Genomic DNA, 18,391 nt, shown 5'->3' with positions numbered 1-18,391 from the left:
TGTAAACTGGTTACATTAACATATGCAGCTCTGCTAAAAGTGAGGGCGATGGGATATTACTAGAAGGCCAAAACTAAAAAAATATTTAGTGCAGAAAATATTCCTAGAGCCGAATTATTGATGTGTTTTTTTCACAGTAAAGGAGGGCAAAAAAATGACATCTGACTGAGCAGAATCCTAATTCATTAAACTACATATTTTTAGAACATTACATCCCTCTTCAACCTACTGCAACACTACAGAGAGAACTGCAATGTTTACTACACATTAAACTCACTTAGAAATAAAAAAAACATTAAGGGGGATTTATCAATACCTGTGCCCATCTCTCACCCAGTTCAGCATGTAACCAATACCACATTGCTTCACTCAGCCTACCCCCATTTTAAAATTATGTAAGGCTTGGATCTGTTTTAAAAAAAATTCTAGTTAGGCAGAAATCCTTCAGAAACTAAAATTAGGCCCAATATATAGAATATATTTTTATTATTATTATTATATATATTTTTTCTCTAGTTCTGAAACACAAATTCCACCCCTTCCCCCTATACACTTTGAAGAAACCAAAAGTGAACACTGATTTTTGCACAGAACTTTACGTGTATGCTAGATAAAGTTATATTTTTGTGCTCTGGTAATAAGATTTCTCTCAGGATTTTTTTTTTTTTTTTTTTTTTTTTTTTAAGGGATCAACCGATTATCGGTTTGGCCGATATTCACGATTTTGGACATTATGGGTATCGGCAATTACCTTGCCAATATGCCGATAATGCCCCGCCTCCCCGGCCAGAGACCACTGCTGAAACCATGAAATAGCTGATAATTTATACTGATAATCCGGTATAAATTATCGGCTTGAAAGGTCGCAGATTATCGGTATCGGTCCTAAAAAAAAAAAAGCGATATCGGTGGATCCCTAATTTTTTCCCCTTTTTAGAGACTCACCAGAAACCTTAAATTATATATGGAGGTGTATTAAAGATCAATCTTGGACTTGTGCAAAGCAAAATAGAGAAAATGCTTAGACTACAAAAAGGGACATATACAGTGACTTTTCTGCAATATTATAGGGGTATTCCCATCAGGCACATTTCTGGTATTTCTATAGGACCTTCTACAAGGTAATTCCATAAACAGCTTTGCTCATGGTACTATACTTCTAACACAACTTCCAATAAAGTCAGAGGGAGTTATGCAGACTGTGTAAAACAGTACATCGGGGGTAGGGAGTCTGACCATCACCTATTGTGAATGGTCTGATCTCATCTTATCTATACACTGGTGTCCCCTTTCACTGCAATCCTGTCCGCGGATACTCCTGTGAAATGAAGTGATCTGTACACAACATGTAGGGGGGAGATGTATCAAAACCTGTCTAGAGAAAGAGTAATGCAGTTGCCCATAGCAACCAGATTGCTTCTTTCATTTTTGATAGATGCCTGGGAAAAATGAAAGAAGCAATCTGATTGGTTGCCATGGGCAACTGCACCACTCTTCCCCTCCACAGGTTTTTATAGATCTCCCCTGTAGTGTCAGCTTATTATTTGGCTTAAGGGCCAGAATGAAAACTGCAGGATTATTTTATAATGTAGGCAGCAAAATGGAAAAGGTAAAAAAAATACTCTTAAAAGGAATGAGTCATTTTTTCACATTGAACATGTTTTTAAATGGATTATAACCAAGCTCACCAAAAATTCTTCAGCAACCCCCCCCCCCACAAAAAATAAATAAAAAAAAAACACACAACGTGCAGTGGTGATATAGGTGTGATTATTTTATAGGATAACCCCTCCATCAATTCCACTCCAGTTGGTGTCTTATTTCTTCTCCAAATTCAATCAAGAGGTACAATACAGCAAGAGCCTCCAACCTTCATTGTCCGCTCTCCCGGTGATGCCCGTTAACGTGATGCTGTAAGGGCATGGACTGAGGATAGGGCCACAGCTCAGTCTACAGGCTGAAGAACACTGCATCCAACCCTGAGCAGCAAGTAAAATGGCCAAATTGCTGTAACTGATTTGAAAATATGTCCTGCTATTGTATCAATTACATAAAAGGGTATTCTAGCTCTGAAAATGTATTGTCTATCCACAGTATAAAGGGCTCATTTACACTATGTAATCTCCTACAGAGTCGATCTGTATTTGGCACTGGCAGAACAAGCCTGCGCTAGGCCCACTCCAACGCATCATCTTCATAGATGGCAATGCTTTTACCAGTGCATTCTGCTAAAAGAATGAACAAGTTAATCCTTTCAGTGGAGTCTGGGGTCGGAATTTCTGTGGCTGATGTTTGTAGTGTGAATGGTGCAACAAAATCTAATTGAAAACAATGGGAAGCTGCTGCACCGTATCTTCCACAGCAGAACTCCAAAACAAAATTCCGATTGGATAATTCTGCACGTACTGTTCATGGGCCATGTGTGTCTTGTCTATGGGAGTGCCGGAGATACCCGAGCGATGATGCTATATAAAATGCTGGAACAATAGTAACAGTATTATGGTCTGCCACTTGCAAGCACTCATCCTTTGGAATTCTTCTTTAGATGGATTTTATTAACTAGCAACAATGTGGGCCTCTTCAGTACTGTATCTAGTAGTGCAGTCATGGCTCTCTAAAAGCAATGAGCACCAGGTGGAGAGTTTGGAGTGAAATAAAAATTTTTTTTTTTGTACTCACCGTAAAATCTCTCATAACCTTCATTGGGGGACCCCTATACTGATGGGTATATGCTCTTGCCACTGGGAGGAGCTGACACTAGAAAAAAAAAAAAAAAATAAGCTGGCTCCTCCCTGGCAGGATATACCCGCCCACTGGAAGTTAGGTAATCAGTTTAATCACAAAGCAGTAGGAGAAGCCAACAAAGAAATATGGCCAAAGGATTCATAGAAAGGAATCCCAGATAAAAAAAAAAAAATAAACAGAAAAGAATAACCGGACAAATGCAGAAATGGGTGGGTGCGGTGTCCCCCAATGAAGGCTACGTGAAAGATTTTACGGAGAGTACAAAAAAAAAAAAAAAAAAAAAAAAAAACTCCTTTTCTCGGTCACTTCATTGGGGGACACCCAACTGATGGGACGTACCAAAGCAATCCCCTAGGGTGGGAAGAACAAAACAACAGGGAAAGGGGAATCAATCCAGAGACCGAACCCATTCGTCCGTAAGGCCTGCTGACGAAAACCCAGGCCAGAGATAACCGAGGCCCAGAAACTGAGCTCCCGGAAGATCCCCCATCCATGGAGATGGAATGGAACACCAAAAGGAAGGGACCATCCTTGGCAGAGACTCAAACACCCAGTCTATATAGGGAGACAAGAAAGTCGGCTAGGTAGCCAGATGGGCTGGAACCATGGACGTAGGAAATCAACTCCAAAGAACAAGGAACCAGACAGAGGGCTAACCCAGCTAGAAAACAAAAATGGAAAAAGGGTACAAAAAGAGAACCCTATCCACAGTCAACCGATTCAAGAGAACATGGTTGAAAAACACCAGGGAGAGAAGCCTACGACTGAGTAGAAGCCGAGCACAGAAGGCAGAGACCAGAAAACCACTGGAAAAAGATGGAAACCGGTTGGTGCAGAAGATCAATGATCTGAACCTCTGCAGACCCAAAACCCCCATGCAGGTGACCGCAACGAGCACCCGGGATGCGAAACAGCTAGAAAAGCGTAATCCAAACGACCAGAACACCCTCCATCTCGAGAAAAGGTGGACCCCAAAGGAGAAGGAAGGTAATAACTGCTTAAAAAAAAAAAAAAAGGGGAGCGGAATGCCCAGAAAAGGGGGCATCCCAGAACACTGGAGTGACAGACATGGGAATTGGAGGTTCCTGAGTCACCTGGAAGACTGACACGGAAGAATAAATGGTCAAGAAAGGAGCGTAAGACCCTGAAAAGGAGCATCCTGGAACACTGGGGCAGCCGAAATGGGAACTGAAGGTTCCAGAGTCTCCTGGAAGGCATACACCCGAAGGGTAAGTAAACCCAACGACCGCGAAACGCTCCAGGTGACAAACATCCGTGCCGAAACTAGAAGAAATTAGGTACAGAAAGACCGCCCCCATAAATGGAGAAGTCTGGGTAGGACCGCTACACATGCCCAAGACCTCAACCGTCACTAAGGCCCGAGGAACCAGGAGGGCCGACCTAGAAAAGAAGGCACGCCACAGCATCCCAGAATAGTGTCCAAGACAAGGAGACCACGGGGGTAACGGGGTGCGTACTCACCTCAGTTGCCAAATACTCACCCCTTGACAGCTTCAGCCAGCTTATGGCCATGCTGCATCATACCAGGCTAAGATAGCAAGGCGAGCAGGGGCAGTGGAGGACCCAGACCCAGGGTACAGCCTCCAGGTGCTGGCTGTTGGCGAGAAGGGGTTAACAGTACATATTCTATTTCAGTTCCCCTTTGTCGCATATGGGGGAACAGGTAGTGCCATGCTCCTGAACCCCCACCTGAAAAAGGGAAATAAAATAAAATAAAACAGCCCTTACTAGAGAATTAAAAAAAAAGGACCAGGTCTGGGGAGCTCCCAGACCTGTGTCTTGCCTCCTAATTACACTAGCTAAAACTGATTACCTCACTTCCAGTGGGCGGGTATATCCTGCCAAGGAGGAGCCAACTTTTTCCTAGTGTCAGCGCCTACTAGTGGTAAGAGCATATACCCATCAGTATAGGTGTCCCCCAATGAAGAGCGACCAAGAAATCCAATAAACTGAGATCTGTGATCAATCAGGCATCACTAAGATAATGTGAAACAACTCTGACACAGCCAGCAATCTACACACAGCTCATGTATGTTAATGCTATGCCTTGTGGCATTGTTTATGTATAACTATTAAAGTGCTCCTGTCAGCGGAAAAAAAAACTTTTGACAAGTCATTCGTTTTGATGGGTGGGGGTCTGAGTGTGCAGACGTCTTACGGATCAGGAGAACCAGCTGAGAGAAACCTGCACGATCCTCTCCCTGCTCTGTGCCATGTGTTTGAGACACGCTCCATAGACTTACATTGAGAGTGTCTCTTTATTAGGTGACACAGAGCCAGGAGAGAACACGGATGTCTCCCAGCTCACCGATTGAACACTCAGCCCCTACCGATCAAGACTTTTGGAATGTTTCTAGGACGTGACAATTTTCTTCAAGTGACCGTACTCATTTAAGGGATCAAGAAGACTAAGACTGTATGGTATTATGGTATAAGATACCCAACATATAGACACAGTCAACAGCTAAGGACTCACACTGGTTTTCTTAATTCAGATTTCCTAATTCTAAACACACACCACCAAATGATACTACAAGTTATTAGTATAAAATATATTTTTAGTAAACTGAAAATGCAATATTTTCTTTTTGGAAACCAGGCTAGCTCAGGTTTCTTGTGTCTTTTCTTATATTCACTTTATATAGATTGTGTCACTCTGTTGGGGGTGGCAGCAGCTGCAAGACTTAAACTTTTTTTTGTTACACAACTGCGTCTCTCCACATTCATTAACACATCTGAAAAGTTTGTTATAACTCACGGCTCGGCGAATGCGGGGCCTTTCTGATACTCCCTTGCGGATTGAAGTAGGCAGGCATAGATACATTGAACCTTTATAAATAAAACAAGGGGGCCAGATTGTTCAGTTTGTATAAAATACATCGAGTCTGCCAGCATTTTAACACAGTATCAAAAGTACATGTTGATCCAGACTTTATGAAAAACAAATATAAAAAAAAGTTATTCCCTCCCAAAACCAATTGTAATATAAATTTCCAAGCATGTAGTTTCACATATGGCGTAGATTTTAAATAGAATTTCTCATGAGATTACAATACAAATTTGGGGTATCTGTCTTCTATGTATAGCTTTGTCTAACAACAATACACAGATTTAGCTTGCAAAGTGCTGAACGCTCACAGATAGACTGTTCAAGTTACACATTTGCTGCATAACCAACAGAAGCAAATTGCAAAGTTTTAGATACAAAATTTAAAAAATAAGTTCAAATAGAATTAAATGTGAAACAACATACTTGGTTATGTCCATAAGTCATGCATTGATTGACAGTGTGTACAGCCTCCAAAAGGTTCAAGAGAATCTGCTTAACCAAAAGGACAAAAAAAATGGAGAGGCAGGAATCACAGCACATGTCTCTGAGCAGAACCAAACCATGAAATCTAGTGCAACAACTAGGTTCTATTTACGGTACTTAAAGGGGTACTCCGCCCCTAGACATCTTATCCCCTATCCAAAGGATAGGGGATAAGATGTCAGATCGCCGGGGTCCCGCTGCTGGGGACCCCTGGGATCGCTGCTGCGGCACCACGCTATCATTACTGCGCAGAGCGAGATCGCTCTGCACGTAATGACGGGCGATACAGGGGCCGGAGCATCGTTACGTCACAGCTCCTCCCCTCGTGCCGTCTCGGACCGCCGCCGTCAATACAAGTCTATGGGAAGGGGGCGTGGCGGTCGTCGCGCCCCCTGCCATAGACTTACATTAAGGGGACGGCTGTGATGTCATGAGGGGCGGAGCCATGATGTCACGCTGCTCCGGCCCCTGTATCACCCGTCATTACGCACAGAGGGAACTCGCTCTGTGCAGTAATGATGGCGGGGTGCCGCAGTGGCGATCCCCGGGGTCCCCAGCAGCGGGACCGCGGCAATCTAACATCTTATCCCCTATCCTTTGAATAGGGGATAAGATGGCAGGGGCGGAGCACCCCTTTAAGGGGTTACCCAGAAAAAAAAAATTATATATTTTAATATTTATTATATTAAAAATTTTATATAATATTATATATATATATATATATATATATATATATATATATATATATATATTATACATACATTTATTTCAACTGGCTCCAGAAAGTTAAAAACAGATTTGTACATTACTTCCATTAAAAAAAAAATCTTAATCCTTATGTACTTATGAGCTGCTCAAGTTGAGTTGTTTTCTATCTTAGTGCTCTCTGATGACACCTGTCTCTGGAACTGTCCAGAGTAGAAGCAAATCCCCATAGCAAACCTCTTCTACTCTGTGCAGTTCCCGAGACAAGCAGAGATGTCAGAAGAGAGCAATATTTTCAGAAAAGAACAACTCAACTTCAGCAGCTGATAATTATTTGAAGGATTTAGTTATTTTTTTTTATAGAAGTAATTTACAAATCTATTTAACTTTCTGGAGCCAGTTGATATATCATTTTTTTTCTCCTAGAATACCCCTTTAACAACAAATACTCTATAGTCACTTCAGGAAATGTCCACTATCTGAGGGAGATTGAGAAAATGGTGCGCAGAGAAATCAGAAAGGTGAGCTATGAATACAAAACAAGTGTTACTGGCACTGCTGCCGTCCGCAGTGGAATCCACAATTAAAGCCCACACTGGTGTATAACGGGGTCAGCTACTCCGTGTGTGCACTGGTTGTGGAGGTCCTCTAAAAAGGAACAGTTCATTAAATCCAGCAAAGCAAATAAGTTGAAGAGGCTGCACTCACCACCATCGTTTTTACGTGCTTCATTTTTCACTCCAGCAAGGGTACATTCAGCGGGTACAAGGCATAGGCAACATATGTTTCGCACTTGGATGCGCATCATCTGGCTGCTATGGCAGAAACATGTGTTTCGCGCTTGGATGCGCATCATCTGGCTGCCATGGCAGCCAGATGATGCGCATCCAAGCGCGAAACATATGTTTCTGCCATAGCAGCCAGATGATGCGCATCCAAGTGCGAAACATGTTTCTGCCATAGCAGCCAGATGATGCGCGTCTAAGCACGAAACATGTTGCCTATGCCTTGTACCCACTGAATGTACCCTTGCTGGAGTGAAAAATAAAGCAGATTAAAAACGATGGTGGTGAGTACAGCCTCTTCAACTTATTTGTTTTTCTAAACTATCAATAGCTAAAAGGCCCAACCGTGGCACCTGGATGTAAACAATGTACTCTGTGTGGTGGCCAGGCTGGGTTAATGCAGCTCGTTCACATTGATGGGAGCTGTAATAATTCTGTGTGGTCACGGCCTCCAGCTCCGTACAATGTCTACATACTGGTGATGTGGCTGTGCCAAACAACTATTGATGATCTACAGAATAGGACATTAATCTATTTAAAAAAAAAATACTTTAAGTTGAAAAAAAAAAAAAAGGGGGGGGGGGAATTAGAATTTGGATGACTTCTATGCCACTTTGTAATGTGATGTGCGGAGTTTCAATACACAGAGGAAAAGAGCAGAGAGATGACAGACACTGGTCATAACACTACCTAGAACAAATCTTCCATGAAGGCAATCTATAGGAAGATCAGACATGAAGCAGGGATTGTACAAGGTAAAGGGGTAATCCAGTACTTGGACTAAACCACCACAAGAGGACATAATTTTATTAATTTATATAAGATAAGGAAAAGCATAAGATTATCCTTCATATAAAAACAGGGCGAGGGACTAGTCCTAGTATTCAGAATATTGGGCAGACTGGATGGGCCAAAGGGTTCTTATCTGCTGTGTTTCTCTGGACAAGATACTTAAAGCTGCAGGATCATAGTGCTGGGCGGTATACCAGTATGAACCGGATAGTTTTTTTTTTCTCCCACGGTATGGATTTTTGCCCATACCGCTATACCGGTCGGGCCCGTCCCCCTCCCTCCGAGTCAATAAAAAAAATTAAACTTATCCGTAATGGGGGGTGGTCCGGGCCATCCATCCTTCCTGTAGTATCCGGCGGCATTCCGGGTGGAGGGTGAACCGGTCCGGGCTGTCCTTCTCCGGGGGTCATCCTCTCCACTCCGGGCAGGCTACGGCCTAGTACGTTGCATGGACGCCGCTACTCCGTGATGTCAGGTGCGTCGCTGCGCACTGACGTCACTGCGCAGCGGCATCTATGCAGCATTACTAGGCCGGAGCCTGCCCGGAGTGGAGAAGAGGACCCCCGGAGAAGGACAGCCCGGACCGGTTCACCCTCCACCCGGAATGCCACCAGACACTACAGGAAGGATGGATGGCCCGGACCACCCTCCCCGGACGGTCCCTGCAGCAACTGGAAAGGTGAGTCAGGGTTCTGGGATGGACAGGGGTCTGTATAATATACTATACCTACAGTAGGCCCTCCAGCTGTTGCAAAACTACAACTCCCAGCATGCCCGGACAGCCAACGGCTGTCCGGGCATGCTGGGAGTAGTAGTTTTGCAACAGCTGGAGGCACCCCTAGTTGGGAAACACTGACCTATACTATACACTACTATATTGTCCAACATGCTGGGAGTTGTAGTTTTGCAACAGCTGGAGGCTGTAGGGTTGTTTGTTACATCATTTAAAAGGGTACTCCACTGCCCCAGTGTTCAGATAATTTAGTTCCAAAAGCCCATTTAGTTCCGCTACGCCACCTCAATGCAAGTCTCAATGTAAAAAAAAAAAATAAATACCGTGATACTTTAGAAAAATACTGTGATACTCATTTTTGGTCATATCGCCCAGCACTACAGGGTCATTACACACTGCAAGAGTACAAGACCAATCCTCATAATGCCAGTCATATGGACGCTTCCCCTGACCCAACTGTGGGTCAAAGACCAGAACTCATAGGGTCATAGATCATTATTATTGAAGCCACAATCGGGCTGGGGCTTATATCAGTATAACTCGTGTAAATTACTTTTTTGGCACACTGTTGCTTCCTATGCCACCTTTGGTGCGTTTCATATTGCACTCCCTTACTGATGAGCACCTCACATTAGTTCCCAGTTACAACCAGTCACTTCTATCTTGGCTGTTTGGTAATTTCACAGAACAGTCGTCGAGGGCAAACATTCACAGCAGCATGCCGCCTCCTCCTCCTCACCCTGACCAGCACAATTGATATACAGGGCTTCATACTAGCAGCAAGTCAAAGCGGGTCAGAGGCTGATGTGACTTAAAAGGGTAACCAGATTAGTGAATTACTTCTATTAAAAAAATCTTAATCCTTCCAGTACTTAGCTGCTGAATTTGAGTTGTTCTTTTCTGACAACAGTGCTCTGTGCTGACACCTCTGCTTGTCTCAGGAACTGTCTGAAGCATTAGGAGGTTTGCTATGGGGATTTGATCCTACTCTGGACAGTTCCTGAGACAAGCAGAGGTGTCAGCACAGAGCACTGTTGTCAGACAGAAAAGAACTCAACTTCAGCAGCTGATAAGTACTGGAAGGATTAAGATTTTCTAATAGAAATAATTTACAAAAAAAAAAACTATTTAAAGGGGTAGTCCAGTCGTGAAAAACGTATCCCCTATCCTAAGGATAGGGGATAAGTTTGAGATTGTGGGGGGTCCGACCGCTGGGGCCCCCCGCGATCTCTCTGTACGGGGGCCAGGCTCTCCGGCCAGATAGCGGGTGTCGACCCCCGCAGGAAGCGGCGGCCGACACGCCCCCTCAATACATCTCTACGGCAGAGCCGGAGATTGCCGAAGGCAGCGCTTCGGCTCTGCCATAGAGTTCTATTGAGGGGGCGTGTCGGCCGCCGATTTGTGCGGGGGTCGACACGCCCCCTTCCCGCGGGCTGTCGGGGCTCCGTACAGGAGATAGCAGGGGGCCCCAGCGGTTGGACCCCCCGCGATCTGCAACTTATCCCCTATCCTTAGGATAGGGGATAAGTTGTTCCCCTATGAGTCACCACTGGACTACTCCTTTAACTTTCTGGAGACAGTTGATATAAAAAAAAGTTTTTTCCTGGAATACCCCTTTAACTGGCCTCTGACTGTTCGGTGGAATTACCAACAAGCCAGGATATACGTTTACAAATCGTGGGAAAAGTAAATATAAACAAGAGGTAAATGTGTAGCCCTCTCAAGCTTACTGTCCTGAGTAGAGAGGAGCGAACTTACAGTAAATTCGATTTGTCACAAACTTCTCGGCTCGGCAGTTGATGACTTACCCTGCATAAATTAGTTCAGCTTTCAGGTGCTCCGGTGGGCTGGAGACTCTTTCCTAGGACTGTATCCACCTTTTCCAGCCCACCGGAGCACCGGAAAGCTGAACTAATTTACGCAGGAAAAGTCATCAACTGCCGAGCCGAGAAGTTCGCGACGAATCAAATTTACTGTAAGTTCACTCATCTCTAGTCCTGAGGTTAAGTGGATTGGTCTAAATGCCAAAAGAACTAATTATGTAAGAAGTGCATTTATAATGTGGATTATATATAAAACCAGTCCTCAAAAGGATAGTAGAAAATAGAAATAGAAGGGAAAAAAAGCAAGGAAAAAGGGAAATGGCAATAGTATAAAATGATGGTAAAATAATGGTAAACCTGAATCAAGGGTATGTACAAGACAATATTACAATACCACACCTCACATCTGGACAGGGCCCTTGCACCAGATATATATAAAAAAAAGGGGGCGGTCGCCGTGCGGTGTCGGGGCATTATCGGCAAGGTAATTGCCGATACCGATAATGCCCAAAATCGTGATTATCGGCCAGACCGATTATCGGTCGATCCCTACTTTAAACCGTGAGTTCTAAACTAATCCCCGCTAAAGCTAGCGTGACTACTGGACCGCAACTAAATCCCCTAAATCCAGTGGAACAGCACGGTTATGAAGCTTGCATAAAATCTTCAGTAAAAGTTACAACTGTTTCAGCAAACTCTCCGGTTGTGGACATTCCATTATTATCTACCTCCCTATGGCTCTTGGGAAGGGTGGCGGTAGGACAAGCATTACTGAGGAGCCCTCACCCTGGCGTCACGAATAGCAAGGGTTAACAAGCACCCTTTAGTCACCACACAGCTTCAATCTGCATACCCTACTCCCCCAGGCTATCACAGAACCACATCCCGGATTACAGGTACTACCCTTCACTATTGAACTTACTGAGCTTCTGCTGAACTATTTCTAACATTTAACTATTTTTTGGCAATTTATCGCTCCCTGAACTGCTATTTGTAACACCAGTTACGACTTTATTGTTGGACTTTTCTACAATATGCCCCCATATACGGACATGTCAAGGCTATATACATACCTATGTGGTTTTTCTACCCACAGGTGGTTGTCTCATAGCGCCTTCTACTTAATATATAAATCAGCTTTTTATACAACATCTGGTGCAAGGGCCCTGCCCAGATGTCCGGTGTGATATTGTAATAAACATTGTCTTAATTGTACTTATCCTTGATTCAGATTTACCATTACTTTACCATCAATTTTATACTATTGCCATTTCCCTTTTTCCCCCCCTTCTATTTTCTACTATCCTTTGAGGACTGTATCGATCTATTGGTGTCTGCACCTCACAAAGAGATGACAGTCTTGTGGATAACGTGCTTACAGTGAACCTGTTAACCAGAAGAACAGGATCTGAGCGCACCGCCTAAAGGGGTAAATAACAACTGGCAGTCACACAACAACACATCACACGTCGTCATTTAAAAAAACATATGAAAAAATTATTCCTTATCAGGGTATGTACATTATAACCGTTTTCAAAATGTGTACAATAATTCAAGGGGACCTTATTGTGAATGGAGGAAATGTGACGGACAGGAGCTGATTATTAGGTGGTTCAGAGAGAGGAGAGTAATGACATGTAAAGGGAACCTGGGGGGGGGGGGGGGGGGGTGTCCCAAACCTGCCATTATTAGGCTCACCCACTCCCACTAAACTTTGACAATTCACTTTTTACTTACTAAAAGCATAGACCTGCACTTATATCAATTGCACCAATGAAGCCGAGAAGAAAAGCCCTTGCTTTATTATGCATGTATAATGCTCTGAAGTATATGGTCCTCAGCTTCATTGGCTCCCGGTAAGTGAAGAGTCAATTATTAAAGCAGGAGACAGTGCCATTGGTATCAGGGGGTAGCGGCAGTTTTGGGAAACTAACCCCCAGCTATATAGCCAACTAGGCTCAAGTTGCTGTAAAGTAGAAGGGAGACATATACTGCGCATTACTGGTTATGGTCCTTCCCTGGGATCGTCACCACTGTCATAGTTCCAAGGGCTTTCTAAAAAGGATTTTCCCCATATATGAAGATGGCTAGCAAGTTCAAAAAAAAATAGCCGAGTCTGCGGTCCCATAGAATTAGTCCCTCAAGCTACTCTGTTACATAAACAGCACCGCCCCCAGTACTATACCATTAGTGCACCTTCTATTAAAGAGGTACTCCAGACCCAAGACATCTTATCCCCTATCCAAAGGATAGGGGGATAAAATGTCTGATCGCGGGGGTCCCGCCGCTGAGCGGCGGGACCCCCGCGATCAGACATCTTATCCCCTATCCTTTGGATAGGGGATAAGATGTCTTGGGTCTGGAGTACCCCTTTAAGACATATGGTACCCACAGGCTTCAGTAGACCTATCATAGCCTAGTTATGTGCCTGACACAAAAGCCTGGTAGACGGTGGTTTGTCCTGTAAAAAAAAAAAAAAAATCACCTATTGATGTAACAGACAAAACGTATTAACACGTAGACTACGTTCATTCTATTGAAGTCTATGGCTGCTCCAGTACATAGGACACGATGCCTTTCTGACAGTATCTGCCGTGTGTAGCCAGAATGTAACAGGAACAGCCCCTAACCCTGTGTTTCCTAATCTGTGCCTCTCCAGTTGTTACAAAACTACAACTCTCAGCATGCCCTGACAACCTCTCCTGCTGTTAGGACATGATGGGAGTTGCAGTTCTGCAACAGCTGGAGAGCTATACATTGGTCACTAAACTGTGTACCTCCAGCTGTTACAAAAATACAACTCCCATCATGGCTGGACAGTCTTCAGGCAGTGTTTCCAAATCTGTATCTCTCCAGCTGTTGTAAAACTATATTTCCATTTATACACGTCCCTCCAGCTGTTTCAAAACTACAACTCCCATCATGTACGAACAGCCTTCAGGCAGTGTTTCCCAATCTGTGGCTTTCCAGCTGTTGCAAAACTACAACTCCCAGCATGCCGGAACAGACAAAGGCTGGGAGTTGTAGTTTTACAACATAGACCAAAAATATCAAAGTGGGAAACCAGTCCCACCAACCAGCAACCTCAGGTGTAGTGTTACATATAGAAATATAGCCCAAAATTAGGCACTACTACCAAAACCTTTAATATTCAAAACTTTATTATTAAGTACAATTTTGTTAAAATACATATAATCCACACAGCCGGCTGTGACTTCTCTTCAGAGCTAAGTGATGTGTGGATTATATGTATTTTCACTAAATTGTACTTAAGTTTTGAATATTAAAGAATTTGGTAGTAGTGCCTAGTGCTGGGCGGTAAACCGGTTCATACGGAATTTTTTTTCCTGCACATTATGAATTTTTGCCCATACCGCAATACTGGTTGGGCCCCTCCCCCCCCTCGAATGAGTGAATTATCCGCCGCAGCGCACTGTCCCCACATCGGGGAACTAATCATATGTGACCCGCAAGCGCTGTTCTGCTTTTCTTCCACCTCCAAATGAACTATCAGCTGCGCTGTCCCCCACATCATGTCACCGCAAGCGCTCCTCTGCCCATCCGGTGCTAGAAATCTGTACTGCACTACAAATAAAGTTTCCCGGGCTGCAAAAATAAACTAAACTTTAACTCACCTTCCGATGTTCCCCGTTACCAGCCTCGCGGTCCCTCCGCTGCAGTCCTGGGGATGGGAACGTCACAGACCTGTCAGCCTATCACCAGCCGCAGTGATGTCCCGCCTCGGCCACTGATTGGCTGAGCCCACTGTCATGTAACGAGCCGGCCGGCTTCATACATGACAGTGCACTCAGCCTACCACCGGCCGCAGCGATGTCCCGCCCCGGCAAATGATAGGCTGGCGGCTCTGCGACTTTCCCGTCCCAAGGAAACAGCAAGAGGACCACAGCGCAGGACAGTGAAGACGGTACCAGAGCCCGGGAAATGTTATTTGTAGTACAGTACAGATTTCTAGCGCCGGTGGATGTGCAGGAGCGCTTGCGGTGACATGATGTGGGGACAGCACAGCTGATAATTCATTGGGGGGGAGGGTTGGAAGAGAATCGGCATCCCGGAACACATTTGGGGGGGGGGGGGGGGGAGATACTGTTGAATACCATGGAACCGCCACTTACAAAAATACCGTGATACACGTTTTTGCTCATACCGCCCAGCTCTAAGGCTTCTTTCACACTACAAAATCCTCCGTTTTTAAATATCTGCATGAAAATCAGCCGAAAACGGCAGTAACAAAATCCTATACGTCCGCTAGAAAATCCCATTATAGTCTCTGGGATTTTTCTAATATGCGCATTAATCCGTTATAGATAACGGACATTAGTTTTGTTTCAGAAGATAGTTCCGGAAGAAATAGTTCATGCACTCTTCCTTCCGTAATAACAAAACTAATGTCCGTTATCAATAACGGACTATAACGGATTAAGACGCATATTAGAAAATCCCATAGACTATAATGGGATTTTCTAGCGAACGTATAGGATTTTGTTACTGCTGTTTTTCAGCTGATTTTCACACGGATGTTTATAAACGGAGGATTTTGTAGTGTGAAAGAATCCTAACAGTGTCTAATTTTGGGGTATATAAACATTTGGGAGGTCCACAATCTGGGACCTAGGGAAGGGGTTAAACCACACAATCATGGAAATTGTAGTTTCGCAACAGCTGAAGAGACCAGAGTGGGAAACACTGCCTGAAGGCTGTCTGGGCATGCTGGGATTTGTAGTTTTGTGGAGGTCCACAGTCTGAAGATCTAGATCAGTGGTCTTTAACTTGCGGACCTCCAGATGTTGCAAAACTACAACTCCCAGCATGCCCGGACAGCCGTTGGCTGTCCGGGCATGCTGGGAGTTGTAGTTTTGCAACATCTGGAGGTCCACAGGTTGAAGACCACTGACCTAGGGGGATTTGAATACAAAAACTACCTGTTTGTCCTCAATCAGAACCGGCTGCGCATGGTTTGGTCTCAGGTCACATGGTGCCTGTGTTGTTGTTGTTTTTCCCGCCTTCCCCGTTGCAGACGGTAGTACGGGAGCCGCACACTGCCAATCCCCCATCCCCCCAAGCCTGCCCCAGGCAATGACACATCCCGCCGCCATATGTCACACACCAAGAACTCACCCGCCTCATGAGAAAGCAACAGACAACGTGAAGGTAACGCTGCACGGAGCCGAGCGGCCACTTACCGTCCCGAGACGTCCCCATCAGCTCGTCCAGCATGGCGCGCATTTGGGCCTGCGCCGACATTTTGAGAACTAGTAAAGGACTCAATACGTGAGGAAGACTACGCCGTCCGTCCGCCGTCAGGGACACTCGGTTCCGCTCCTGCTCCTCCGGGTGGGGGGGGGGTGACGGTACCGTCTGTCTGCCGGGGTCCGGTCGCGGGGTTTACAGAATGAAGAGACAATAAAGTATCGCGAGAAACGAGCGGCCGAGAATTCCCTCAGACCTCGCTAGCCGCTCTGATTGGTTGGCTAATTCCGCGCTCTGATTGGCTGCGGCGTCGCCCTGTTTCTGGTGTGTGACAGCTGATTGGTCGGCGTAGTGCCTGGGCATAACGTACTGCGCGACTGCAGTGACGTGTTATTTCAACAACTACCGCCTCCCCCTATTGTGTGTGACGTCAGAGGTATACGTGAGAAACGGATTCAAAACCTGTGTAGAGGAAGAGGGGAGCCGTTTCCCATGGCAACTAATCAGATTGCTTGTTTCATTTTTAACCTCTTAAGGACCAGGCCATTTTACACCTTAGGACTCGGCCATTTTTTGCACATCTGACCACTGTCACTTTAAACCTTAATAACTCTGGGATGCTTTTAGTTATTATTCTGATTCCGAGATTGTTTTTTCGTGACATATTCTACTTTAACATAGTGGTAAAAAAAATGTGTAACTTGCATCCTTTCTTGGTGAAAAATTTTATGAAAAATTTGAAAATTTTGCATTTTTCTAACTTTGAAGCTCTCTGTTTGTAAGGAAAATGGATATTCAAAATATATATATTTTTTTCACATATACAATATGTCTACTTTATGTTTGCATCATAAGATTGACGTGTTTTTACTTTTGGAAGACACCAGAGGGCTTCAAAGTTCAGCAGTAATTTTCCAATTTTTCACAAAATTTCCAAACTCACTATTTTTCAGGGACCAGTTCAGGTTTGAAGTGGATTTGAAGGGTCTTCATCTTAGAAATACCCCACAAATGACCCCATTATAAAAACTGCACCCCCCAAAGTATACAAAATGATATTCGGTCAGTCTTTTAACCCTTTAGGTGTTTCACAGGAATAGCAGGAAAGTGAAGGAGAAAATTCACAATCTTCATTTTTTACACTTGCAAGGGTTTTTGCAAGGGTTAATAGCAAAAAATACCCCCCAAAATTTGTAACCCCATCTCTTCTGAGTATGGAGGTACCCCATAAGTTGACCTGAAGTGCACTACGGGCGAACTACAATGCTCAGAAGAGAAGGAGTCATATTTGGCTTTTTGAGAGCAAATTTTGCTCGGGGGGCATGTCGCATTTAGGAAGCCCCTATGGTGCCAGGACAGCAAAATAACCCCCACATGGCATACCATTTTGGAAACTAGACCCCTTGGGGAACGTAACAAGGGGTACAGTGAGCATTTACCCCCCACTGGTGTCTGTCAGATCTTTGGAACAGTGGTCTGTACAACATTTTTAATTTGCACAGCCCACTGTTCCAAAGATCTGTCAGACACCTGTGTGGTGTAAATTCTCACTGCACCCCTCATTACATTCCGTGAGGGGTGTAGTTTCCGAAATGGGGTCACATGTGGGGTTTAGTTTTTTTTGCGTTTGTCAAAACCGCTGTAACAATCAGCCACCCCTGTGCAAATCACCTCAAATGTACATAGTGCACTCTCCCTTCTGGGCCTTGTTGTGCGCCCCCAGAGCACTTTGCACCCACTTATGGGGTATCTTCGTAGTCGGGAGAAATTGCATTACAAATTTTGGGGGGCGTATTTCCCTTTTACCTCTTGTCAAAATGAAAAGTATAGGGCAACACCAGCATGTTAGTGTAAAAAATTTATTTTTTTACACTAACATGCTGGTGTAGACCCCAACTTCACATTTTCATAAGGGGTGAAAGGAGAAAAAGCCCCCCAAGATTTGTTAGGCAATTTCTCCCGAGTACGGCGATACCCCATATGTGGCCCTAAACTGTTGCCCTGAAATACGACAGGGCTCCAAAGTGAGAGCGCCATGCGCATTTGAGGCCTAAATTAGGGATTTGCATAGGGGTGGACATAGGGGTATTCTACGCCAGTGATTCCCAAACAGGGTGCCTCCAGCTGTTGCAAAACTCCCAGCATGCTTGGACAGTCAACGGCTGTCCAGCAATACTGGGAGTTGTTGTTTTGCAACAGCTGGAGGCTCCATTTTGGAAACAGTGGCGTACCAGACGTTTTTCATTTTTATTGGGGAGGGGGGCTG

General features: G+C 44.6%; 1 protein-coding gene across 3 annotated transcripts in view; it reads right to left on the bottom strand.

The window, feature by feature from the left end:
- The window catches only part of LUC7L2 (LUC7 like 2, pre-mRNA splicing factor), a 46,767-nt gene extending 30,444 nt beyond the window's left edge, over positions 1-16,323 (bottom strand). The window contains exons 1-2 of one of the 3 annotated variants that reach the window (XM_056523767.1): positions 16,119-16,256; positions 5,525-5,595 (exon numbers count right to left, since the gene is read on the bottom strand). In XM_056523767.1, the coding sequence (XP_056379742.1) occupies positions 5,525-5,582 (58 nt within the window). In that variant the 5' untranslated portion in view covers positions 5,583-5,595; positions 16,119-16,256. Of the gene's footprint in view, positions 1-5,524; positions 5,596-15,857; positions 15,877-16,118 lie in introns of those variants that run through there. The other 2 variants (XM_056523766.1, XM_056523768.1) reach the window with 2 other exon arrangements.
- Positions 16,324-18,391: the final 2,068 nt, after the last annotated feature.

Source organism: Hyla sarda, chromosome 6, assembly GCF_029499605.1.
Source record: "Hyla sarda isolate aHylSar1 chromosome 6, aHylSar1.hap1, whole genome shotgun sequence".
NCBI lineage: Eukaryota > Metazoa > Chordata > Amphibia > Anura > Hylidae > Hyla > Hyla sarda.
Note: the sequence above shows the minus strand (reverse complement) of the source record. Positions and strands in the feature narration are given on the sequence as shown.